The sequence below is a fragment of the Amblyomma americanum genome, chromosome 8 (genome assembly GCF_052857255.1).
Source record: "Amblyomma americanum isolate KBUSLIRL-KWMA chromosome 8, ASM5285725v1, whole genome shotgun sequence".
NCBI lineage: Eukaryota > Metazoa > Arthropoda > Arachnida > Ixodida > Ixodidae > Amblyomma > Amblyomma americanum.
In genome coordinates this window covers 58510720-58537493 of record NC_135504.1, presented here as the reverse complement: position 1 = coordinate 58537493, position 26774 = coordinate 58510720, and the positions used below count along the sequence as shown (strand labels likewise).

The 26774-nt window shown below is 46.1% G+C and overlaps 2 protein-coding genes across 2 annotated transcripts in view; one reads left to right on the top strand and one right to left on the bottom strand.

Annotated features, from left to right (window-relative positions):
- Positions 1 to 367, bottom strand: part of LOC144100366 (uncharacterized) — a 60560-nt gene extending 60193 nt beyond the window's left edge. Inside the window, exon 1 of the mRNA XM_077633339.1 lies at positions 97 to 367. The gene's annotated coding sequence lies outside the window, so the exon portion shown is untranslated. The remainder of the gene's footprint in view (positions 1 to 96) is intronic.
- Positions 368 to 790: 423 nt separating this feature from the next.
- Positions 791 to 26774, top strand: LOC144101742 (guanine nucleotide-binding protein G(o) subunit alpha-like). The gene is made up of 10 exons (XM_077634877.1): positions 791 to 1011; positions 5997 to 6215; positions 8848 to 8939; positions 9367 to 9459; positions 11467 to 11627; positions 12098 to 12226; positions 13951 to 14080; positions 15043 to 15114; positions 16426 to 16513; positions 18023 to 26774. Exons 2-10 carry the CDS (start codon positions 6092 to 6094, stop codon positions 18211 to 18213), a joined length of 1080 nt encoding a protein of 359 aa, XP_077491003.1. The 5' UTR covers positions 791 to 1011; positions 5997 to 6091; the 3' UTR covers positions 18214 to 26774.

Sequence of the window (26774 nt, the reverse complement as noted above, 5' to 3'; positions counted from 1 at the left end):
AATTGCTCTGAATTTTTTCAAAGGACCGTAGCAATTGTGCTTGAGATTCCGCAGATAAACTAAGACGACGGCCGGCGAAAGGTAGGTTGGGCTTACCCGCACGGCTGCTGGATCTTGTGGCGCGGCGCTCTCGTCAGGTTTTGCGAAATGCCGTTCGGGGCTGCACTTGTGGTTGAATAGTGCTGGAAACAGCGCTTTGGCCTTTTAGCTGAGCACCTCGTACAAACTAGACGTCCCCTCTGACACGGTGGTTGATTGAGAAAACAAGGAATCGCGCACAACCACCGTTACTCCCATCGTAGGGATTGAGTTTTGTGGCGAAGGCTACCCGAAGGCGGCACTACTGGCTGACGCTGCCGCCATCTGTGTTTCGGAAGCGCAGGATATTTCAGGGAAAGAACACATAAAGTAAAGGTGTAATCAGATTTCCTGAAAACGCACAGGCGCATATTTTTGAAACAAATGTGACCAAAGTTAAAGATACCTCGCCAGTAAAGCTACATATAACGTCTACCAACGTATACTGCTAATATGACAGGGTTTGTCCTTGGAAAGTTGGCTTTATTGAGATACAGTTTATGCATGTGCGACATCATTAAATAATGGTGGTTTGCGTTTGTTTAGTTTAGGTTAGAGCAATTTACGTTTTTCTGCGGAGTCTTGAGAGCGCGAGCATCTCTTTTTACGTTGTTAAGTGGCTTGTTGCGATGCGGGCGACACGCTACAGCGGTGAGCTGAAGCTTCGCTGGCGTCTGCGTCTCCCCGCAAGGTGTTCTGGGAATGTCAACAAGCCTGTGCGTGCATACGTGAGTCATCGCATGAGCACGTTTTTGTGCTCGCTGCATTGTTATCGTCTTTTCTAGGCGTCTTGTCGTTGAACCGCTTGTGTCTGTTGTGGATCGAGAAGACCCGTGGACGTACCGCTAACACCGAGCCTGTGGTGATCGTCGCCACCCTTCGGGCCATCGTACACACCGTCCGCACCGACCTCTCCGTCAGAACAGACTCGGCGTAAGCGGCTCATCAGCGTCTATTTAAAAATGTCCGCCGCTGGCACGCGCTTTGTTGTCGGAAATGAGATCGGTACGGCTGTCATCACGTGCGCGTTTGCGTCACTTGGCGGCGCCGGGCTATCTTATCTGGAGCGATTGCTGCGAACATTTCCTGAACGAGTTTATTGTCGGCGGGCTCCACCAGACACAGTTGGCCATCCGTCGGCAACCCTTCATATCTTGTTGCGCCCGAGGTTATGTAATCAAACGCCTCTTCAAATGAGACTAGTAATAATGTTGCAACAAACGGGTTGATGTATTAGTGCCATCTTTCGGTCAGAGGTTGCGAGCTGTGCATTTTGAAAGCTCGGGTTTTTCAGATTCTCGCACTGAACGTTGGTCGTCGCTCAACATCGGCGGAGAACTGCCGCGGGCTCAAACTGACATATGCCGAATCGCTCCCAAGCTCCCGGTTGGTAGAAAAGAACGATCCTACACAAAGAAAAGAGCTCTGCATTCGTCATACTAATGGCTCCCTTTCTTAATCCAGAAAGCTTGAAACTCTTTTTTTTTTTTTTTTAGAACCAAGTGGTGTTTCAGCGAAAAGACCATATGCATTCATGCTGTGTGCGTTTTCCGCTCGTGTTGTACTACTACAGTCAGAGTTGACGGCCCTAATTCGAAGCGCCTTTCATGTGACAGTTGTCGAATTTGCACGTTTTTTTGCGTGACCGGGTCGTGCCGGATACCGCACGGACGTTCCCACACGGTCCGCTACGCCGGCTACGCACCTGCTCGTAGTCGGGCGTAGCGGCGTAGCGTGAGAGCGGCGGGACCCGGATGTGCGCATGATCTCGGCTTCCCTTTTGACTCTCGGCTCATAACTCACCGACCGCTAGTTGTGCTCTGAGCTGTGATTTGTTTGTTTCATTCAAGCCCGCGTTGCTGCGCTGGCCGGTTTAGTTGTGTGCATGTTTGTTGCTCATCGTTTGAGGGTTCTTTTTTTTTTTTTTCGCCTGCGCGCAAGGTGTGCCTGATCGCTTGCACGTGGGCGTGGGACGACAGGTGATTTGGCGCGTGCTTTTTGAGCGATGCCGAGGCAGATTGCGGCTTGAAAAAGTGCCGGGGTGGAGCGCTGTCGGGGGATGGCGCTTTTGTTCGTTCCTTTGCGGTTGTTTTCTTTCTCTTTTTCGAGCCTTTTTTGCGATCGCGCAATGAACGGTGCGGCATATGAACTCGTGCATAGCGCCTACTGTGTGGCGTATGTTTGTTGGCCATTCTGAAGTTCCTAGATAGCATTTGTCGTCTGGGGACATTAATTCGTGTACTTGGTCGCGAGGCGAATGTGTGTTTGTGCGGCACTGAATTAGTTCACTAGTTCGATCTTCACGTGTCAGTTGCGTCATCAAGCAATCGGCTCTATTTATTGTATTTGTTCTCGTTTTCAAGAGTACTGGGATTTTTCAGTATGCAAGTTGCAGTGCAGACTGATTACAGCTTGTCTACACTACACATCGTCATGCAACATGTAAAAAAAGGTAATAAAACTTGTACGTCGGAGAGTACACATATGCTAGCTAGGGTGCTATGAACAAATGTATCCTAGCATTTTTTGGTATTTCAATTGGCAGTAGTTGTAGTAGTAAGTGGTTTTATTAAAATAGTAATAAAAAGGAAGGAAAAGATTTTTGCTTGCACCGTCATCTGCCATCGATACTGAAGCACCTGAGCTGGGGCAGCGGAAATAAAGGATAGCAGGCAGAATGGAGAAATGAAATGAGAGAGGTGAGGGGATAGAAAAAGAGGTGATAATTGGCAGCCCTGTGGCAGATTTTTGAGGTGTCTTTACAAAAGTAACTATGGTACATCTGCAGTGAAATAAATTTTGCACTGTGCATGCAGTTGCTCAGTTAGGTATGTAGCACATGCTAGCACACAAAAAGCGCACCGTGCATGAAATAAACTACTTTTCTCTGTCTTAACACTGCAAATTATTTTTAAAAATCCCCATAAAATCCATATAAAATCCCCCTGGAGTGCATGCCCAGGGGGGATTTTATGTGCAGCTTGAGGGGAGGGGTGAAGTGAGGGGTGCTGTTTGAAGGGGGTTTGGGGGCATTGTCATTCGAGATGTGTGAAAGGTTTTACCCAGCCCCCTTTCTTCCCAGTTTATTTCTTGTTCCCAGGACATTGTTTTCCTGCCAGTGCCAATGTTGCCAATGTTACTTTTTTTTTAGTACCGTATTCTGTAGACAAATAAGTCACTTTCACTTAAAACGAAGGTATTTTAAGCAAGAAAAGACACTAATTTGAAAGGCTGATGTTGCTGCCTCAGGATGCTTTAATGAGCAAACTGAAGTGCAGCAACTGCACAAATCAAGCTATAGTCGGATACAACTTAAGTTTGCAGTGAAGCTCCACCCACATTCAGGACCACTGCACAGAATTCTTCCACGACAAAAAAGTGGTACGTAGTTAAAACTTTTCTCGTTACCTAAACAAGAAACTGATCATGAGAAAAAATTATAAGCTCTAGAACTTTGATACCGGCTGTTTTAATGAAGGCAAACGTTAGAAAGCCGATTTCGTTTACTGTTGTTTGGCTAGCGGAGTAATACAGGGCGCTGCGGACCATGGCCCAGTGTTAGAAACTGCTGTTCTTTTTTTTTTAAGTTGTACCCTACTATAGGCCATAGCACTCACCTCATCCTATCAACTATCCTGAAGTCCCAAACCACTTAACATCATCACCAGTGTCACAAGTTTGAATCATTCCTGAGTGATAAATTCCTCAATGATAAATGCATCTTAACGTGAACATGAACAACAACACCACGACGGGAGAACATAAACTATTTTTGTATTGATCATGATTTCAGTCAGAACTATTAGTATACTGTGTAAACCAGTGGTGTCTTGCATGTTAACGTCACAGTCTATCTTACAGCGAGAGCTGTCTCTAGAGCATTCCAGCACCGTAGCGTGCGCCGTCCAGTTCAGTCTGCGTAGTGCAAGGTGGCGCTGCAGGTCTTCTCAACCATACTAGATGGTCTTCATCTCCTTAAACAAAGTTTCATTGCGTCCGCTTTACACTCAAGGATGCTGTAGACAGTGCTCAGGCACAAGAAGGCATTGTTTTGCTGGTACACATAGAGTCACTGAAAACTTATCCAGTGACTCTAGTTGCACAATCAGTTGTCATTGCATAGTGGTATGAAAATTTTTGGCGATTGATCAGCAGCCTGAGCTCAGATCTCGCTGAGTTCTGCAACTTGTCCGGCAAGGACGAGCACTGGTGAATTTTTGCTATCAGCATCTTTAATTTCCATGTATAAGTGCACGTGTAATGGGTGTTCAGAAATTTTATCTGGCGGCATTGTTTGCAAGGGCCCCGTCTCTCAACTTCACTGCAATGAAGTGAAGCACTGGCAATGCATTGCATTCACTCTTTGAAGAGCATCTTTCGAAATCTGCTAGGCTGTGTACATTCCATGACCTGTGCTGATGTGCAAAGCTTGTTGATGGAAATTACAGTGTGTTTGGATGCGGGGCTGATCTGAAGGCCCCCCCCACCCAGAATGCTTGTAATGGGTTAATGAGGTGGTGAGAACTGCAGGTATTGTAGAAGCTGCAGAAACAGCGAGCATGGCTTGACCAGGTCATTTATAGGCCCAGGCTTGCTTCCATGTATTGATTATGCAAAATTGGCACTTTACAATCAAGCTTGGTTTAGGGGAGCGTGCAGAGCCATTGAACGAGGCAGGAAAATTACTGCTGTTATAAAAGTTGTGGAAAACTTGGAGCTGAGCCTCAGAGGTACATTGAAAATTTATGCCTAAATTGAAGCTGCTAAGCTTCACATCTTGCACATCTTGTTCACAATCTGCACCTTTGCCAATGCAGAAATAGTGGCCATTTACACAGTGCAAGTTTGTTTTATACCTCATAGCAGTATATTTTAAGCCTGTTTCACATGCAAGCGAAAATGCCAGTGAATCCTGTCGCCACGGCGTAAAAACCTGTTTCGACCCGTCGCGGTGGCTGGGCCGGCCAGAGTAAAGGGGTTCCAACAAGTAGGAAATTTTTCGCAGCGACAGCACGACAGTTCCGCCCTCTGAACAATGACTGCACGGCGGAAAAGCCACGTAACAAGAGTATTCGTGTGGGAAGGACAATGTTTTTTTACTACACGTGCTGACATGCACGTACGAACTTAAAAAAATGATATTATTGGCATCAAAATAAGAAGTTGTTGATATTTAAAAAACAAAAGTTCTTTATTTCTTAACAAAATTTGAGCAATCTTTGAAAACATTGCCCGTGTTGATGGTTGCAAACCACCGGAACCAACCGTGAGCTCGTATTCTTTGCCAGCAACACTGGCATTCGCAGCGGCAGTAAACGCTCTGGAGCGACACGTGTGAAACGGAACCTTGCGAAAAGCATTGCTGCGCCGCGCCGCTGGTCGCTCAATTCGCTCAATCGCTTGCATGTGAACCGCCCTTTAAGGTCATAGTAAATCGCAGACTAGCTCAATATGGTTACCTTTTTGTTTGCGCCCTTGTATTGTAGACCACAGCAGCGTAACTTCACAGTTCATTATCTGTGCTAATGTTGCAGAGATGACTTAGATTTGTTAAGTCCTTAAACAGTTCTGTTGTTCTGCTGCCAAGAATTTGAAACAAACAGATCAGCAAGGGATGGGTCATTTTCCGTGGCCACTTTGCTGCCCTTGCCTTTTGCTTGACTGACTGTTTGAAAGGTCAGATGTGCCAGCTTGAGCGTCTGCCCCAGTGTTACAAAGTCGACTCTGCAAATATGGGTTAAGATCTTAACTCCCTAGTGGACTTGAATGAACCAGGCTCGCCAGAAATGAACTGTCATTCCTGGCTCGTCAAAAATCCAGCTTGTGTGTTTTCTGGCACTCTGTGTCTAGTTTAAAAAGCATTTTTTTTGGTTTCCCAACAGATGGCGGCACGGGTACTGAATTGCATTGCATTGCAGTTTCCCTCCACTGGTGGGTGAACGGAGGAAGAGGAGACTGGTGGTCCCTGTGCTGTGTCGTTGTGGCCTGGCCCCAGCGCAGAGTGTGATGGAGCATGGGGGGATGCCTCAGTCTTGACGATGAGGAGAGGAAAGCCCGCCTGCGCAGCGCCCAGATCGACCGGCGGATTGCCGAGCTCGCCCGCGAGGAGTGCAATGTCATCAAGATCCTCCTGCTCGGTAAGGAAGTGCCCGGCTTCCTCCCCCTCCCCATCATTGCACATGGCGGCACCCAGAAGAACTTTATTCAGGGAGCAATGCCACTGTTTTGAGTCGTGTCAGCCTGCCAAGCTTGTTTACTGTTGTGGCTAATTGTTGTGTCTTAGACGGTGAGAAAACTCCAAGGCTTATGCCTGTTGAATTTGGCTGCATTGAGGATTTTATGGTTTTTTTGGGTTTTATTGTCCCAAAGCCACTCAGGCTATGAGGGCCGCAATAGTGAAGGGCTCTGGAAATTTCGACCACCTGATGTTCTTTAACATGCGCTGACATTGCACAGTACACGGGCCTCTAGAATTTCGCCTCCATCGAAATTCGACCGCCGCGTCCGGGATCGAACTCGCATCTTTCGGGTCAGCAACTGATAACCGTAACCACTAAGCTACCGTGGTGGCATTGAGGATTTTAAAGGGAAACTCAAGAAAAATGGAAGTTGGGCTGTGTCAACTGTGGCATTCAAACAATGGAAGAAAGCACCGTCACTGGGAACATTGCATTTATAAGCTAGAAAAGACAAAAAAGAATTGAAATACAGTTAGCACCATCGTTGGCCAATTTCGCATATAAACTGTGCGCTCTGCCGCCAGATTTTTTTGTGTAGATCCCAGAGGCTACGGTGTGATGCTGTTCGCTTCAGAATAGCAGCAATCGGTCCTTTACAGTGTAGATGTCATGAGTTTGAAGTGAGGGGCGGAAAAATGCTTGAATTCATATTTGTCGGCCAGTAATACGCCTTTTGGTCCCAGTCAAACGCTACTATAGCCTGAAAGAAGCAGAGAGTCAATTTTTAGTGGAAACAGTAATTTGATGGAGTAGGCCTCAATGTCCCCTTTAAGTGTGGAATGCTCAGACAGGAGTGGCTTTGCACACGCTTTCAGGAGACAGTTTAGTGAAACTGAACCGCAAATTTGCTGTGAAGCTCAAAACTAAGTCTGTTTCTCAGCACCGTCGTGGCCACTTTGACACAACATCTGGGTATGCATGCCAAACCGGTGGTCTATAGACTGGGCTCTCTCTGCTAAGAGAATTCTATGGAGCAGCTTATGCAATCAATGGAGTAAGGTATATTTGATGTGTTGATTGTGGTAGTGTAAGCACCGCATGCCTCTTGTAACTGGTGCTTGGCAAGTTTTGGCGTTTGATTGAAGAGTAGTGCTCTTTGTCCGACATTCCTCACATGGCTGTAGTCAGTGCCTATTTAGCGTCATGTTTCACAACCATACTGTACGTTAAGGTAAACAGGTGTGAATGAAATAGGAAAATTGTAAAAAATAAAAAATTGGCAGTGGTTTCGCTCTGGTTAAACCTGGAGCTACACGACAGCTTGTGGGGTTAGCCTTGGGGAGATAAGTACGTTCTCCTCACTCAATCGCGGCTGACACGGTTCAAAGCCGCCCGGACCCCACCCCGTGATCGCGTACGCTACCGAGCGCTTGCCGACCACGGCGGGCCTTGCTCTGAGGGAACAAAGGAACGACACATTGGCTGACACAAACAGGCATTTATTGCTACAGAAACAATAACGCCAGCTAGCAACAAGGTACGCTAATGAATCGAGGTCGTCCGACTCACCAGCAAGGTTCCGAGCGAATGTTCGCCCACGCTAGGGCAAGGGATATAAACTCCGCAGGCCGGACGGGACGAGTACGGGAGCCTGTCTCCCCGTCGCTTCTTCGCCCCGCTGGCGAAGAGCGGAGCCGCGAGCGACGCATCCGCTCGCAGCGATTATCCCAGCCGAAGACCCCATCTTCCGCGTGCGGGCTTCAGCAGTCTCCCGCACAGCGACTCTGGCGTCCTCTCTTGCCAGTTAATGTAACTGACAAGGGAACGCGTTCATCCTCGGGGTGAGACTGCTGCTGCACGGTGCCTTGCGGGAAAGCAAACTCAGGGGGCTGCAGGGCAGGTCCCCACAAGCTACAGCTGGCTGAGTAGAACTTGGTCACGTGACCAACCACATGATCAGCCACGGCGCCGTGCTGCTGGCAGCTGCTCCGCACCACGCTGAAGGCTCGAAATGCTACTGTAATGTAGCTGTTGCTACAAAATTGCAATGTTTCACCTCCATTCATTGTGCAGGTCACATTTGGAATCGGCGCATATCCTGTGCATGACCTTGCATTCAGTCACCATTATTGCACTCACTGCCTCCATGGCACAAAAAAAGAAAGCTAGGGAACAATTCCTCTAATATGTGAATGTTGTCCCAGACAGACCTGATTAATCCCGCAACGTAGTCCCAGGCTTGGCTTCACATGTTAAAAGAGTAATCTCTCTTGCGATTACTCGCCGCGGTGGCTCAGCGGTTAGGGCGCTCGGCTACTGATCCGGAGTTCCCGGGTTCGAACCCGACCGCGGCGGCTGCGTTTTTATGGAGGAAAAAACGCTAAGGCGCCCGTGTGCTGTGCGATGTCAGTGCACGTTAAATATCCCCAGGTGGTCGAAATTATCCCAGAGCCCTCCATTACGGCACCTCTTTCTTCACTCCCTCCTTTATCCCTTCCCTTGCGGTTCAGGTGTCCAATGATATATGAGGCAGATACTGTGCCATTTCCTTTCCCCCAAAACCAATTATTATTAATCTTGCGGTGAACAGGGGCTGGTGAGAGCGGCAAGAGCACCATCGTGAAGCAGATGAAGATCATCCACAGTGAGGGCTTCTCTGATGAAGAGCTGCGCAGTTTCCGGGTGAGTCCCTTCACCGAAACCAAAATTCATGTATTGGGTACTACTACAACATTCCTCGAAAGAGCTCTTTTGGCCTTATGTCTGTCGTAAATTAAATGTGTGGAGCATAACATAACACGGACTAGAAAAAAAAAGCATAGCCGTATTGAAAGCACCTTGAGTTTCTCGGGGGAAAGCCCAACTTTTATTCAATACTCAGCGGGACGAACCCAACAGTTGCCGTGTCTTTGAGCGGGGGAAAAAAAAAGAAGAAAAGCATTTTGACGATGAAGGAAGTGTGTGAAGCCGTGAACAGCTGCGCTTCACTTGGGCAGGTACAACACTTGCCTGGTGTTGGGTAAAGCTGACAGTTGAAGAGCTTCTTATAGCGGCCGGCTCCCTACCCACTGGCACCTAACTCTGTGCTTTCCTCATCGGTGCTGTGCAGCCCACGGTGCTGGACAACCTGCTGGGCTCGATGAAGTACGTCCTGACGGGCATGGGCATCCTGCGGATCAACCTCGAGAATCCCAAGAACAAGGTGGGCTGCTCTTGGAGCTGCCTCTCCTGTGCAGCACATTTGTGTGCACCAAATGCGAGCACTGAACTACTTCCCGCTCTTTGTAATGTCCCAGAGGGGTCAAGTTGAACATTTATTGGCACCTAGGGAGCTGGTGGGAAGCAGGCACGTTGCTTATGCTTGCAGCGAGCTACACAGAGAGAGAGAGAGAGAGAGCAAGCGTCTGTTTGTGATCGTGGGGCTAGGAATTTTGTGGTCCTTGTTTGTTCTACAAGTAAACGGGCTTATTATGAATAGCGACATTAATGGTGGTCACTCTACTTTTCAGCCCAGTGGAGTGCCACTTTGGAACAATAAGCTCGGTCAGTGATCAGCAAGCGTTTAAGTGCCAGACCAACATCTTAGGCTATGAGGAATTGTAATGGAGGACTCTGGAGTGGTTTGAATCGCCTGGGGTTCTTTAATGTCCAGTCGAATATTGTTACAGTGGAACTCAAGCATTCACATCCATTGAGAGAGAGAGAGATTGCATTGCCTTCATTGATGTGTCACCATTCAAAATGGAGCCATCACCACCACCAGTGAGCTCATGCTCACGAGTCCAGAAAGAGAGAGAGAGAGTTTTATTTTCATTCGGTGAAAGGCAGGTAGGTCAACCTGAATGGTGACTCTCTGGTCCGCTGGACCGCACCGGAGCAGGGGAAGGATGGGAGGGGGGGGGGGGGGGCACTCAGACAGAACTGAGACATGCAAGCACATGATCAGTGTGTCTGGAGCAGTTTCCAGAGTGAGAAGTGTACCCACTAACCAAACTGTAAGCAGCCATATGACTGGGACAGTTTTTTACTATGAATCCAGAGTGCTTTGGAACGCATGAATTACTGTTGTGTACGGTAGTCTGGTCTAATCTTGTACAGTTTAGTATGAGGCCAGGAGGGGATGAGTGGCAGTTTACAGCATGACCACCGTTGTTGTTTCCAGAGGAAATGCAAGAGCTTTATAAAGGAGATTGGATCAAGCAGATGATATGGCACACTTTGATGTTCTCTGTGAATGCAAATGGTAGCATAGGCCATGCGTTATGACGAGCTACTTGTAATCTCCTTGTATTTCTGACATCATACCAGATTTACAACCCTGTGGATGTGTGTTTCACTCGTGTATGTAATTTTTCGTTGTCATGTGCACATAGTGCATCAGAGCAGTCTGTATATGATGGCAGGAAAGTGAGGTTGTCATCACAAGTGAGGTGTGATTAGTGATTGCATGGTAGCAGCAGTATTAGCAGTTTCACCATTGGCAATGTCAGTGGCAACACGGGAACTTTGGTGGTACAGTGGGCTGTTGGTAATCTGAACATACTTACTTTTTAAACCCGCCGCGGTGGCTCAGTGGTTAGGGCGCTTGACTACTGATCCGGAGTTCCCGGGTTCGAACCCGACCGCGGCGGCTGCGTTTTTATGGAGGAAAAACGCGAAGGCGTCCGTGTGCTGTGCGATGTCAGTGCACATTAAAGATCCCCAGGTGGTCAAAATTATTCCGGAGCCCTCCACTACGGCACCTCTTCTTCGTTTATTCTTTCACTCCCTCCTTTATCCCTTTCCTTACAGCGCGGTTCAGGTGTCCAATGATATGAGACAGATACTGCGCCATTTCCTTTCCCCAAAAAACCAATTCTTAATTATTATTACTTACTTTTAACGGTCAATGTATTTGAAGCTATGATTTGATCCTGTAGACATTATGTCTATTAAAAAAAACTCTTTAGTTCATACCCCCCCCCCCCCCCCATAATTGGAACAGATTTCATGTCCCTGTCTAGTTCAAATCAATCGAGAGTCGACTGAATGTTGTATAAACTCCTGCTTTTTCTTATAGCAGAGGTGTGTCTGTATGATTTGCTTATTTTTCCTTTGATGTATGCTATTTAGGCGACTAGTGAACAGTGTATATTAATTGGCTCTCAGAACGGTCTTGCAAGACACCCTGTCTCACTTTGGGCGATCTGTTGTTTGCCCCATGTGGCAGATGTATGCCCAGACAGTGCTCAGCTGCCAGTGCTGCTTCGACGAGAGCATGACCATGCTGCCGTTTGTGGCGTCCGCCCTCAAGAACCTCTGGAACGACAAGGGGGTCCGGCTGGCTGTCGCCCGGGGTTTCGAGTACGAGCTCAACGACTCGGCCCTCTAGTGAGTGGCACTTGGATAAGCATTGCTCACCTTTGGAGGGGGGTTTTCGAGTGCGGCATTGAAATGGCTTTGGGTTGGAAGTACTTTTCAACAGGGTGTGGTCAAATTCATAGCATAAAATTTTTCCTGGCACTACTGAGACATCAAGACCAGCCTTATTACTTAGACCTGTACCCCCACCGCCACCAGCACAACTTTTTTCTTCCACCAGAATCAATTAGTAAACGGGGATAGGGGCAGAGATCTTGCCTGTCTACGCAGACTCCGTTGCAAGTGTTTTGTTGACTGCGCACAGATTTGTTAGCACTCGTGTCTTCAATGTGCTCAGCAAATCAGCATGAGGCCAGCAGAGGCTGTAAACAGGGGGGGGGGTGAACAGGTGTGCTGTGGTCGTTTTTTTATGATGAAACTGCTAGTAAATTGACGTAGTGACGAGGGGAGTTCCCTGACCGTTGCCGCCTTTACCGCAGTCTCTTTGAGAACATGGACCGCATCTGCTCGGAGAAATACATGCCTACGCCGAGGGACGTGCTGAGGGCTCGCGTGCGCACCAATGGCATCATTGAGACCCACTTCAAGATTGACGACATTGTCTTCAGGTGGGTTGCATCTGTGCGCATAGTCCAGTGGGCAGTGGACAGCATTGGTTTTTGGCATCACGCTCAGAAAGAAAAACACTGCACTGGAAGCTATGGGTGCACAAGCATTCAAGTTAGAATTTTAATCAAATATTAACTGGTCAGAAAATTCAAGCTCAACATAATTAGCTGTGCATACATGGTCTCTGGAATTGACGTTCCTAAGGTTTCAAACCTCTGATACCGGTTTGCTGCAGTCTTGGTAACTGGTGCCATGTGGCACGATTTTTTCATGCAAAATTTTGCCTTCTGCAACTACTGGCAGTATGGGTCCGCTAGCATAGTTCAGTGTTGTTGTGCATAGGTTCACATTAGTTGCGGTCATTTGTGCTGCATTTTGTAGTGGCTGTCTGAACTAGCTACAAACGGTTAACCTAAACGATGAAGCATCCCAGCTGCAGAGTGCATCATATCCTTCGAAAGGCCCTCCACTTGTGGTGGTGCATTTATCAGGTTTTCGACCTCAATGTTAGTGCATTTTTTTCTGTTTTCTCTTTTTTATTTTTCCACACCTGGTCAGTGATGGTCTACTTCACAAAACATCGCAGTTGGCGATAAAAATTCACCAGGCCAACACCAGTGCAGCGAGAACAGAAAACTGGGCAAGTTGGAATAGATTCATCTTTAAGCAGCGCGAAGCACAGGACATAGTGGAAGAAACAAGAGACTCGTGTCGTCTCTTGTTTCTTCCACTGCGTCCTGTGTTTCGCGCTGCTTAAAGATGAAAGGAGTGCAGCATTTGCATACAAGTACTTGCTGTGCATGTAATTTATGCTTCATTGCAAAATTCGTACTCAAATTCTCTACATATGCTTGCGGTAAAAGTGGTGGCACTAAAAGACACCTTATGGATGGGTGCTATGAGGAGACCTGCATAAACCTTCATCGTCGACTCAGAATAAATGGTAAAGCAGACTGTGTTACCGCATGGCAGTTCGTAATTGCAGCTCCCTACCACAACAGTTGTAAGACAAATCTACTCTTGATTTGTTATGTACCATTCTGCAGATCAGGTACGGAAATGTAGTGGAGAGTAATTCCCAAATGGATATTTTGGAGGGATTACAAGCAAGCAAAATGTCTCAAGCTTCTGGCTTACGTCTAAGCTGTTGTGTATGCCACCAGTGATTTTGGCTATGCATTATTGATTGAAGAAATGAATATGCTACTGAGAGGGAAACGAGTGGACGATTTTCCATGGTGGAAGCTGGTCACTTTAATTTGTTTGTTGGTCTCAGAGTGCTCTGTATGTAATCTTCATTATTCAAAGTCAATTTGACTTCATCTTTTTGGCTTTAGTTGATGTGAATTCAAAAATGGTTGGAAGTTTATTATTCAGACACGTTTACTGGAAACCTTCTCCCATGACCCATTTGCAGTGGATTAGCAGTTTGTGTTTGAATCTTTTTGGCAGTGCCAAAAGTTTAGGGATTTTACAACAGGAAATTCTCCTTGCTAGTTCTTTCTTCCTTTCCATAGTGCCTAACAGAGATGCCTGTCATTGGGAGTTGAAGGGACGATCATTCATGCATCTTCCCACCTGTAGGTCAATGACAGCCTAGCTTGCATCATCATCATCATCAGTAGCAGCATTAGATTCACTGCAGGGCAGAAGTCTCTTGGAGCATTTTTTTTCTTGGAGCGCATTTCACAGTGTCTGATACGCACGCATGTTGTGCCTGCAGGATGTTTGACGTGGGTGGCCAACGGTCCGAGCGGCGCAAGTGGATCCAGTGCTTTGACGACGTCAAGGCCGTGCTGTACGTCGTGGCCTTGAGCGGCTACGACATGACCCTCCAGGAGGATCCTAGCGTGGTGAGTGGGCGACATTTCGTGAAGCCACCCCCCCCCCCAGTGGGGGCCCTAACTCACTACTGCTGTAGCCGGCAGGTAATTCGGACTTGTAGGATATTTCGGAGTTCGATGAGGCACCGTTAGTCAACCCATAGAAGTGCATACATATTCGTGATGGATATTTCAGAATTTAAAAGTCCGAAGGTTAGAATAACGGCCTGAGGGTCGAGTTGGTGCATGATGAAATGAACGGCTGCGCAAATCAGGACACAGACAAGAAAGAGACACCACATGCGCACACTACCAACTGTTTATTCTATGGAAAGGTGGCATATTTAAACAGTTCCACTCAAGCATGATACTCATCCCATTATCACTTCGAACATCAGGTTAACAGACTATATACTGCAGATTAGACAAGCAGATATCTCTGATCAAAGGAATTAAAAACGAAAAAAAGGGCCATCTCATAGCAAAAGCAGTGTCAAACAATTGTAACAACAGCAGAGTCATACAGGAGAAGCAAAAGCAGTCAGAGACCAAAAAACAAAATATAAAAAGTAAAAAAACCAATAACAATCGTAGCAAAAGCAGAGTCAAACATATGAAGCAAAAGCAGTCAGAAAAAGAAAGATAAAACCAATAAAATTTTTTTTTGTCAGGTCAAATTACGTCAAATGAAACGTGGCAGGATAACCCCTAGATGTTATATGGTGAAGGAGAAATACACGCAGGGTCTGTTAACACTTCCACATAGCAGGTTTTGCATTGTCAGAGTGAAAATCAAGTGCGTAAAGGTGTAGTTTTCCCTCAGCTAAAATGAGTAAAATCTCATTTTTCGGTACAGTTCGCGAATGGCATGTTCGTATTTCGTTTTGATGCTGACAGTACACTTGGCCTCGGATCTGTTCGGAACTCGTTTGGTTTCCTAGCTTGTAGACCTTTCTCCGACTCATGCATGGCGCACGTACGTGTCGTTCCAGAACCGGCTGCACGAGAGCCTCAAGCTGTTCTCGTCCATCTGCAACAACATGTTCTTCACCGGCACCTCCATGGTGAGTCGATCCTTTCTCTCTGCCTGCCCATGCAGCGTTCCAAACCACCATCTGTGCTCTGTTGTCCACATTTATTTCACCTCGCGGGTTGTCCCAAGCAGCACAGTGCATCGGCCCAATATTGGAGATGTGTTGGAAAATACTGGCCCTACAAAGGACCAGCCTTTGCCAACACATTTCCAACATTGAACCAATGCCCTGTGCTGCTAGGGGCAGGGCTGTCTATAGTTTTCATGGCATTGCCGTTTCTTGTGCAGCTGCATAGAAGACGGAATTGCATTGCATGCTGTATCCACGTCACTGGAATAGCTAGGAAAGCTTTTCTTTTTTAGTTATGCAGAGCTTTAGGCTTCTTGTGGTATTTGATGCGTTGAAAGTTACTGCGCGGTAAAATTTGTGGTTAAACTTCGACCCGCGTCTCCCCTTAACATGATGTGGGTGTGTAGAAAAAAATTTATTTTGCAACAGTTGAAGAAGCGAGTCGCTTGAAACACCTGCAGGTACGAGGCGACTAATTGGTTTCTTCATAGTTAATTACATTAATAACATTGAGTTATTACATTAATTCGTATGCGGGAGGTGCGTTGTTCGATCCCCAGTGCCGCCGGGTACCCACCGGTGATACAATGGGTACAAGCTTTCCCCTGGTCTGGTGCTCGGCTTATTTAGGGTGAAATGCTTGGGAAATGGGTCTTTGACCCCACCTTGAGAAAAAGAAAAAATACCTTGTGACATGGCGCTCTTTGGCCTTAGCTGCCCTTGCGCCATAAAAATCCATAATCATCATCATTATTACATTAATTACATTAATTACGACTTGAAAAGGAAGTTGGTTACTCTGAGTGTTGTGTGTGTGTGTGCTCAGGTCTAGTTTGACAGCCAGCAGCGACTTTTTTTCTGAGCTGAAATTGAAGAAGAGTGCCTCATTATTGGCTGGAAACGTGGAAACTCTCCGACTCTCTTTCTGTTGTTCCATGAGTAGTTGTCAGTACAAGGCAGTGGCTGCTCATTTTCCTTCAGAATACACCCTCTGTGGGCTGCATGCGTCCTCCCTGCTCCACCTGTCCAGACCTCGACAGGTGCAAAACAATTGTATAGCTGGCTTGCGACTGCTCTTTGGATCAGATTGCAGCCAGGTTACAAGAGGAAATCGCATTTGGTTTTTGAAACAGCTCATTTCGGTGCACGTCAATGAATTTTCTTTTTCCCTCTTTGTTATTTATTGCTACCTGCAAGTTTTGTGCAAAAGTGAGATTGATTGCTTTTTTCATTTTTGTCCCCACATCTCTCTGCTATCTCCTTCCCCCGCAGATTCTGTTTCTCAACAAGCTGGACCTGTTCCGAGAGAAGATCGTCTACTCGGACCGCCACTTGCGGTACTACATGCCAGACTACAAAGGTCAGCACCACCCCTTTGTCTGGTGGCCGATCGACCTAGCATGTGTGCAAACTGCATTGCTCCCCCCTCCCCCTTTTCTGTGAAAGAAATTTTAAACGGAAAAAAGCAGATTGGTGCAAAAAAGAGAAATAAGTGACACAGGATACATCAGCCATGCGCTGTGTGTTTGCTAAGACACATGGGAAGGAAGGTACAGAAACACTGCATGAAAGCTGTAGAGGTACTGTTTCACTGATTTACTCCCTGGGAGGGAAGTGGGGGAAGTGGCGCTCCAGCACGAGATCCCTTGCAACCATAAACTGTTGTGCTGTGCATAACACATCGTCTTCTCCATTAACTTCCACATGCGTGAACAGATGAGATGAGCTTAAAGCTTTATCAGAGCTTAACCTGAGTGTAAAGTCGTCGCCAGGTGTGCCGTCGACCTAGCAAAGCAAATCCATGAGCCAACCAGGCTAAACAATTGCTTTTGCACGTCTGCTCAGTTACCAGGATGCACTCATGGCCTGTATAATGAGAGAATTATTGCAACTAGCACTCACCAGATCGGAGCCGCGTGGGTGGTCAGCTAAGCTACACAGCTTTTCCAGCTGAAAAAGTTTTGGCACCTCACCTAAAGGCAAGACGGGGCAGAAACGGACAAGCTGAAATGCCAAGTAGTAGTACTATCCGTTGTTGCTGTGCCAAAACCCCTTACCTTTTCCAGCCTTGTCAAGTCCCTGTACTAGTTGAAGAAAAGTGGTTCCTGGAACCGCATTTTTTAAAGATTCTGAGCATTGTTTTCACTATTCATTGTTTTGCTGCCTTGCCATTGCACAGGCCCAGCTTTGATGCAAGAGCCTGCAAATAAGACTGTTTGTGGAGCTGTCAGTCATGACGTCACAAATCAGAACTTACTCGAGACAGCAGAGCTTAGAAAGAACAGATTGGAAAGATAGTCATTATAAGATAAGCCGCTGGTTTGGGGCTTGAACTAGGTGCCTCTCTGGAGCTCTCAAAGGCTACCGAAAGCTATGTACAGCTTCCACATGCAGCTGTGTGGCTGCATTCAAGTGCATGCTAAGTGTGATGATCCCTTCACTAGAATTACACTTCACCGTAGTGGTTTTCTCAAAGCCACTGGCCTATCGTTCGTGTAACGCAGTGCGAGCAAGTGGCGGTATTACCTTATTTTCAGTGCATGCTGCAATGGATTGAAAATATAGCAACAGGAATATGGTGACAGAGTGAACATACGGTGAAGGTAGCGTGAATGCAAAGTGAAGATAGTACAAATTCACCGCGAATGTAGCGTAAAGGCACTGTAAAGCTAACGTGAAGGCACTGTGAAGCCAGCATGAAGGCACTGTGAAGGTAGCTTAAAGGCAGTGCGAAGTAAGTGGGAAGCTGTTCTTCACATCCCACCGGGTGCACTTGAAGGTGCAGCCATTCACATGATGGCACGACTTGTGCAGCCTGAAGAATGTGCACATAGTGCTCAGTCGTGTCCCTCCCCCATTGCATGCACAGGCGCGGACCACGACGTGGACAGTGGGGCACTCTTCATCCAGCACAAATTCCAGAGCCGCAACCGGGACCCAGGCAAGGTGGTCTACCCGCACTTTACTACAGCCACCGACACCAGCAACGTCCAGGTGGTCTTCCAGGTCGCCATGGACACGGTGCTCCGAGGCAACCTGCGCACTGCCACCCTGCTGTAGCATTCTCACATTTGTGAACAGGCACCGAGCTTAGTGCGGACATTGGAAACTCTTGGCATGTTGCACATAGTTTGAGGAGCGCCGTGGCTATCGGCTGTCATGTTCCTCAGCATGGCTAGCCATCATCCCGATTGTGGCTAAAGATCAAAAGGTATAAGCAGCTGTCCACTCACTGGAGAGCTCGCAGAGATGCAGCTGATGTTAGTTGACTCTGGGGCGTCTGAGGGAGGAGCAACTGTTCTTCTCTGCTAGAGAGGCACAAGGTAATTTTCAAGTAGGAGATATTCAGACCTGCCGCACTCTTGCATACCAGCTGTAGTAGCAGAAGCAGTTACTGGTGCTTGGCAGCAGCCTGTTATCTCTGTTATGTTGCTGCATTCCATGACAGATGCCATTGAAAGCCTCTTCATCTTCTAAAACTTCTTTAGTCGCCTGTGGTTGGGTACATGTCGAGAATCAAGAAGCAAATTAGTACCCCTCCGTGGAGGCCCTCTATCTAGTGGTGCCGACCTATTATCATACTAAGGCCCCTTATTTTCCGCAATTCCGCGAAAAATCGTGGATTTTAGCATTTTTCACAGGATTCTGTGTTTGCAGGCACACATTGGGGAGGGCCACACATTTGTGGATGTCAGTAGGAATAATAGAATGAGGTGAATGTGGTTAATTTAATTGTCTGAACTTTTTAAACGAAGAATCTGGTAACGAATGAAGTTCTGGTGGCGCCTTGACACGCTTGCTCCCCCATCCACTTGAGCAAGCTAGCACGTCAAGCACTGTGGTTCCGGCAACGATGCGGCCTTAGGCTTCTATAAATGGAGGGAGTCTTGATAATGGCGCTTGTCTAAAGCAATACTGCCATATTTGCACAATTATAATTCCAGTTTTTTTTTCTTGAATTGCTTCAGAGAGCACCTCGCATTGTACTTGGAACCAAACCAGGAATATTGCGGATTTTTTTTTTCCTTTGTTCTTCGAGCTACCCACAGCGAGCTCACCCACTAGGCTCTCATGATGTGACGAAAAGCCAACTTCTTAACTGCCTTGGGCCATCGAAGCAAAGTGCGCAGCTACTTCTGCGCGAAAGGCCGCATGCGTTAACGCATGGAAGCCTTCCCTCAGAATATTGCACATTGTGTGTTCTAACTTTGCGGAATTGAAAATTTTGCACTGCAAAAAATTAGGGGCCTTAGTCGTGACAGGGTCAATCGCCTTGCGACTGCTTCGGCCATTAGGAGTTGCATGCTAGCAGGTGCAGGGCGGTTGACTGCGACGTCATGACACTCGGTCGATGCCATTGCTTGTAGGGCCTCCTTTGAAAGGCGTTTGACTTTTTGTTCTTGAACTGCATGTGACCATATAGTGCAAGTGATTGCACTCGCCCATTGCACTGATACATTTACAAATGCGGCCTTAACAACAGATTTTTACTACAATGTAAAATATTGTTCGATGCATGTCATGTGCAATAGTTGTTCTATATTCGTTCTATTCTTGATACACATACAGGGCCCATTTGTCAACCAAGCCTTTTGCTGATGATGTTGCTGGGCGTCTGATCATCAACCAAGCACGCCTCTAAACATTCAAGCATTCCAGTTGTGCAGTTGCATGTTTAACGACATTGTGCAATACCACATTCTTGAGGCTACTACTTGCCATTGGGGAGCTCACTGCAGAGATTCCACTGAGATTGTGAGTGTGATCTCACTGTGCAGTTTGTTGCCGCATTCACAGGTGCACTATTTAAATTGCTCAGATTATGATACTGGTGACGTGTACGGTGTGAGTAAGTACTATATCCTTTCCCAAAACGTGCTTGGTTTATTTAATAAGTCATTAAGGAAATTGAAATGCTTTTTTTTTTTTACGGAAGGTTATTTATAGTATTTTTGGTTGCGGTTCCTATCTAGCGGCTAGTACATTTTGAAGGGCGGCTCCCTTTCTAGTGCAGCCGTTCCTGTTTGATACCGGTCATATTGGTCCATGCCCCTGGTATCAAAATAAGAACAAAAGAAAAACACTGTGCCTCTCCTGGGATAGGAAGTTGTTGCCATGGGTGCGCAGCTTTCGGTGCTGTTAGTCCTGCCATTATTGTGGTTTCTTTAAAACAAGTGCAGTTGGCGTCCTTCAGAAGTTGACATCCTGGGTTTCTTGAGCTTGCCCATGTTGTGTATTGTAATGCATAACTTTGTTTGACCGTGAGGCTGCCAGTTATGAGATCATTGCATTACATTACTGGCTAAGGGGTAACATCTTTACAAAAATTGAGAATGGGTCTTTGTCCAGTGAATGTTTCCTGTCCCTTTCATTTCGACTTTTTTTTTAAAAATATTTTTGTTGTTTCATTTTTTTTTTTTTTCTGCGGCACAGCTGAGCACACTCCGTAGCCCAGTGCAGCCTTATTGAGTGTGTGGTCCAATCTAATCTCACAAGCATCGCATGACACTTGATTAACTTCCAATCCCTTGACTGTCAATGATCCAGTGCGACACACATTTTGCAGCATGTGAGCTGGATGGGCTATATAGATGTTCCACAGGCCCTTTCGAGCTTGATTGAATCCAATGCATGAATGAACTTTTGAGTGCACGTGACACAGAAAGCTGTTGTTATGTTCCCGGACGCTGCTGATTGATTAGTTGGCCTTCTACATATCAGGTAATGCAGCATACACCCACATGTATAAGTTGTAGCAAATTAATGAGTTATCTACAATTCACTTTTGATCTAAATATTTCTGTGTACGTGTTCAAGTTATGTGCCAGCAAGCAGCTTATTCTTATTCTTATGCATTTGAATATTTCGTGAGCAGAAAAGGAGCTGCAGCAACTCCGTGACCATGGTAAAAAATCTTAATTGCGACCGTGGTGGCTCAGTGGTTACGGTGCTCGGCTCCTGACCGTAAAGACGAGCGTTCGATCCCCGCCGCGGCGGTTGAATTGCGATGAAGGCGGAATTCTAGAGGCCCATGTACTGTGCGATGTCAGTGCGCATTAGAGAACCCCAGGTGTTATCAAAATTTCCGTAACCCTTCACTATGGCGGTCCTTGTAGCCTGAGTCGCTGTGGGACGCCCCTTAAACCAAACCGGAAAATCTTAATTGTGGTTCAGGAATTAGCTTCGACCAGGATTGGTCCCGATGATATTAACACTGGTTTTGTTCAGTGAAATCTCGTTAATTTTACCCCTGTTAATTCAAAAACACGGATAATTCGAACTGTTGGCTCGGTCCCGGCCAACGCGCAGTAAGGAAATAGCATTGTATGGTCGCTAGTTTGGATGCTATGGGTCTCACGCTGGTAAATTCGAACGGGCTTCTGAAGGGTGGCCGCATCTAGGTACGATCAACGCGGTGAGAGATTGCCAATATTGCCCTATTCAAGACTGGAATTCCATGCTGCAGAGTTGCTCATGACCTGTGCACCTCTGACAGTGTCGCTCAATGGCAGACATGACAATATACGGATAGCCCAATCTTCAAGAACAGTCCGATCGTTTAGTTTCGGTGTCACTTTTCTGAGCTTTGCACCAGCTCGCAGTGACGGCAGCGTGATTAAACAGCATCAGCCAGCAATTGACATTTTAAACGCTGATTTGCGTAGCGGTGGTGTTTCTTACACCCACCTCTATTTTTGCTTCAGCGCCACTGAGCCGCTTCCGCGTGGTTCCATTCTTCCAGTGCACCGAAACTGTGCGCTTGTCACATTGCCATTTATGATGCCTCTTATGATGGGTGTGATGTGGCAGCTGTGTAAGTTCATCACATCAACATGAAGAACGTTGGAGAGGCGCTTAACGATTTTGGAGCAGTTCTGCTTCGATGCTTCCGACAGCATGGAGGCATGTAATGAAGCATTGATGGAAATGTGAAAAATAGTCATTGCCGCTGTGTTTTCATTCAGAATCGGGCACCCGTCGGCCAGTCTTTCACCTAGTAAGTTTACCGTGATGCAGGCACTTCTTGGCAGTTTTTTCAGGGTCATTCGGTAGTTTGAACTTTCGGATAATTCCAACATTTTTTCCGATCCTGTGGAGTTTGAATTGACAAGCTTTTACTGTAGTAACGCTGAATTGGCATTGAGTTTCATCCTAATTAACTCGATCAGAATTGAAAGTTCCCATGTGACAGTGGTGTCACCAGTCCTGCAGCACAGGTCTGTGAATGTTTTCTATGAAATTGGCTTGCATGAAAAAGATGTTAAGTGTGGTGCTCGATAGAGAGGCGTAATTACTACTAACTTCGTTGTTATTTAGCTGGCCTGGCAGTCAAGGGGTCATCTCTGGGGCTGCACCTGTGTGTCGATTTCTGATTCATTGTGGAAGGTCAAAGTTGTGGTTGCATGGATTATAAAAAACATTGGTTTATTGTAATCCTAGTTGTGAATATTCCCTCTTTCCATATCCTTTTCTCCACATCTCTGGGAGAAGGCCTGATTTGAAGGACCTGTTTTTCATCATCATGGCGGTCACAGGGTAACTGATATACTATGCAGAACAGCATTGCTGTAGGCTCTGAAATATTCAGGGGTGTGGTCAGATACACACTGCCTGGTGAAACCAGTGATTTGGTCAGCGGAATGCGAAGACCCATCCCTGATTTCTTCTTTCACCCATCATTTTACCATCATTGAACAGCTTCTGTCTTTTGGGAAGAGTTGCAAACTAGACTCTTCAGGCAGAGAACTGCATTTCATTTCATTTTATTACCTTAAAGGTCCCAGCGAAGGGGTATTACATGAAGGGTGGGAAGTATTGGGTTACATTGTTATGGCCGTGCATATTTTTTTTACACTTTGAATGAACTTCGATGAGAAGGTGATTACAGCAATATCGCTTGGAAGCCCATTCCAAGCTAAATTGTTGCTTGACATGCACTGCCGATGCCCTAGTGGTAAGTTGTGTGAGCCAAAACACACTCACGCTCATTTATGCTTCTGCATGCATTCAAGCGATCAGCTGGCATGATTCTTGTTTTAACCATGAAACAAGAATCTGTGATGTGTCGATGTTGCATCACAGACTCGTGTCATTGCATGTAGCATGCCTGCATATACTATTCCGTCCATTTTTCTGTCTATTCCTTGTCCAGTCGTGTATTACATAGCTCCTGCTTGCTGCTGCTTTATGCCGTGCTAGAATAAGTGCTTGCATAAATGTGCAGGTTGCTATTGCTATAGCTTCTGCTTGGTGCTTGGCTTCTGTGTCATTTTACTTACTTTTATTAGGTTTTTCTCGTTCTTTTTTTATTTGGCTTTTGCCGCAGTAACACGCATGCCTCAGTGTTCAGTGGTTTGCACTTAAATCTTACAATCGAAGTTTATTTTTAAAATTTGGTGGCTGAATGGTGGTGTACTGTAGCACCTTTGCCCAGGTTGCAAACTATGACCGTGTTGTGACCTCCAGGCTCATCGCATCTGGTCGATATTCAAGGAGTCAGTCCCCTTTTGTGGACACTCTGGTGTAAAGCACAGGGTTCCTGTGTGCTTTCATCTTTTTCGTATCTCAATTTCATTTTTCATGCATACATGCGCACACAAAAAAAAAGGTAATTTGCATTTATCATGGTAGTCTTGGTTGGTATAATGTAATGATTCCATTCCATTTTTGTATTCCCTGCCTTATTCACTGCCTGAAACAGCACCACATTGCCACTATCGTCAGACTTGAGCGTCGCTTCAGTCTTTGGTGAATGACAGGAAATGCAGATATGGAATGGAATTGGTTTCAGAATCGTTATAATATACCGGCCCTTGTTTGACATGCCTGCTGAGCATCTGTCCCTAAGCATGTTTTTTTTTTTGTTAACCACTTCACATTCTAATTTATTGGTCACTAAATCACTTATGTACAAACTTATTATTCAGAGTATTCCATAAACATGATTTTATCATCAGGTTGTGAAATGTTACACATATTTATTTTTTCATATCTGATGTTTGAGTTGAATGAGTTAAGTTTTTTTTTTTTTTCCAAGCTAGGAATTTTGGGGCAGCGGAGGTGGTTATGACACATAAGGAAACGGCGCCAAAGAACAAAGATAGCTAACTAAAAAAGCTGTCTTCTGGGATGGTCATGTTCGATGGTATTTGGCCTGCCTATTGTGGGAACCTTGCCATTTCTATGCGTCTTTTGTTCATATTATATCTCGCTTTTGCTTAATGTTAATCTCCTCTTAGCCTCTCATCTCGGTGCTTTGAATTGCATTCAACTGCTCAAGCTTTCCCCAAGTTGGGATTATGTTTCGTTCATCTCTGCTAATTAGTTTGTGCTTTCATGGAGGGATCTCTGCTAATTATTTTGTGCTTTGGTGGAGGGTGTATGGTGTGAGAATTTGAGGTTAAGGAAGGCATATGCTTCGACTCTTGTTTTTGAGGTCTGCTTTTGTAGCTGACTGGTTTTTGGCTGTTTGGTTTCAGTTTTAAAACCTGGTGTTTGTGGATCTATAGTTGTCAGTAATGTGCGTACAGTCGTCAGAAAGTGAAATGTGGTCGCCTGAGTGCACAGTCTGTCGAAGCTGTTTGCAGGGGGGGACATTCCATTCGGAGATGGATTCATGCAAGAGCATGTGTGCTGGTTTTGTATGTTGTTGAGCTCTTTCCAAAGCGTGCATGCGTCGCTAGTGCCTGTGTAGAATGCAGCAATAATGGACGCACCGTTGCGTTTATCACATTTCACTCATTGACGACTGCACCTTGCATGATGTGCTAAGCTCTGCTGTGAGTAAAGTCCTTGTTGCTGTCAAGGTAATTTGACATTGCCTGTATCTGTAATGAGTCTGTCAAGTCCTGTCTAAAAGAAGCCTGGCACACAGCAGCTCACCCTCCTCGCAGGAGTTTTGAATGTGTTTGGCCCATCTGTGGTGTTCTTTACTTGTTCGTTTCATGTAATTTGATTAGAAAATAGAAGTTAATGTTTGTCAGGTTTTGGCTTTGACAGCGCTCACTGCACCTTCAGATGTGTTTGTTGGGTTGGTATTTTTTTTTTGTGCCAGCTTCCGTTTTTTTGTTTTGGCATCTGTGTTTGTTATGGTTGTGGATGTGTCGAATTCCGTTTGTGTTTTTGTTGGGAGTGCAGTGATGTGGTCCGTTGCACTGTGAACACAGGTGCTCGGAAAACTCTCAAGTGCCTTTTGCCAGCGATGTTGGGTGATGTTGTTTCCGTGTAGAGGTAGCGATGGCAACGACAAAAGAGTGCTGCTGTGATGCAAGTGATACGAATCTGCATGTGCTGTTCGCGGTGTGCATTCTTGATGCACAAGGGAAGGGTTCAGCACGTTCTCGTGGCCTGGGCTGAGCTTTGTTCCGGTGCATATTCCAAGTTGTTTTTTTTTTTTTTTTTGAGCAGCTTCTGTCAAATGCTGGCTTCAGCTGACATTAGGTGCAAGGAGTCAGCATGGACTGAGCAGCCTTGCTGGGTGTTAGTGAGATTACATAGAAGGTGAGAAAAAAGGACTTGTGTGTTAGGAACTCTGGCAACGCCCCTGACGTGGCAGAACTGTGGCGTAATTTGTTCAGCACTGAGCATAAGATACAGCTTGTTTTTTTGTCAAGGATTGTTGCTTTGGTGTAATAGCATTAGCTTAGCTGTGAATGTCACTTACAATGATTGACAGAGGTTTGTGAAAAGTGCGGTCTGCTGTGCCCAACTTTCCACAAAGCTTTGCCACTCGTCGTTTTTCAAGTTCAGCTGTAGCAAGCTAAGTGCAGCAAACGTTCTTGGCTTATGCTTGTTACGCAAGGAAGTACATTGCAGTAATTGCGGGGGGGGGGGGGCCTTTCTTCATGCGGTGAAGGTTGTTTCTAGTGCATTTCCAGTGAAATGGAGCCATTGTTGGGTCGTTATGGTCATGGTCACAGTCGGCCTCTTCGTATGCTGTTCACTGCCGTTACATGTTGTCAGGAGCGCTTCTTACCTTTTCTTCTGAAGGTAGACCCTACGTATAGTATGCAACGGTGCTCTGAAGTAAGGTGCTGCACTTCTGTAGATTGTTAGGTTAACAGCGTCGGCCATCTCTTGTCATGCATCAAGATGCAAAGTTTTATTTTTATACGGTTGTGAAGCAGTTCTACCTGTTTTTCTTTCTTTTTTTGGTGCTGACTGGTCTGTACGTGTGTGTGTGTTGTTGTTTGAGCTCATTATCGACAGGCTGCAGATGGTGCTTGTATCAACAGGATCAGTCCAATCATGATGTGCTCCCTGATGTGCACCTACATAAAACTTGATGCTCGAATGTAACAAAGCATTTAATTGTGGTCTCTCAGTTTACTCGAACAAGGGTTGGTGATGTGGAGTGTAGGTGACTGTGACCATTGCCACGCATGTGCTGGCCGTGAGTTGTTTTTGCTGCGGCTGTTTTTGTGGCGGTATTTGGTAGTCTGGAGCGAAAGCAGCGTTTTTTATGCTTTTTGGCTCGGGACCAATTTACACAGATATACTATGTATGCCTCAAGTGCCATTTTTTACAGGTGTGTATATTTTTTTGTACTCGCGCTGCCAGAAGTGTTTTTTGCTTGTGAGGAGCTGGTGGAGCTTAAAACATCGATCTCTTTTATACGAAA

Excerpts from the sequence above, each read along its gene's own strand:
- LOC144101742 (XM_077634877.1), top strand. The coding sequence starts at position 6,092 with ATGGGGGGATGCCTCAGTCTTGACGATGAGGAGAGGAAAGCCCGCCTG. Across the intron at positions 8,940-9,366 it reads AAGAGCTGCGCAGTTTCCGG|CCCACGGTGCTGGACAACCT; the intron begins GTGAGTCCCTTC and ends GGTGCTGTGCAG. Across the intron at positions 9,460-11,466 it reads TCGAGAATCCCAAGAACAAG|ATGTATGCCCAGACAGTGCT; the intron begins GTGGGCTGCTCT and ends CCCATGTGGCAG.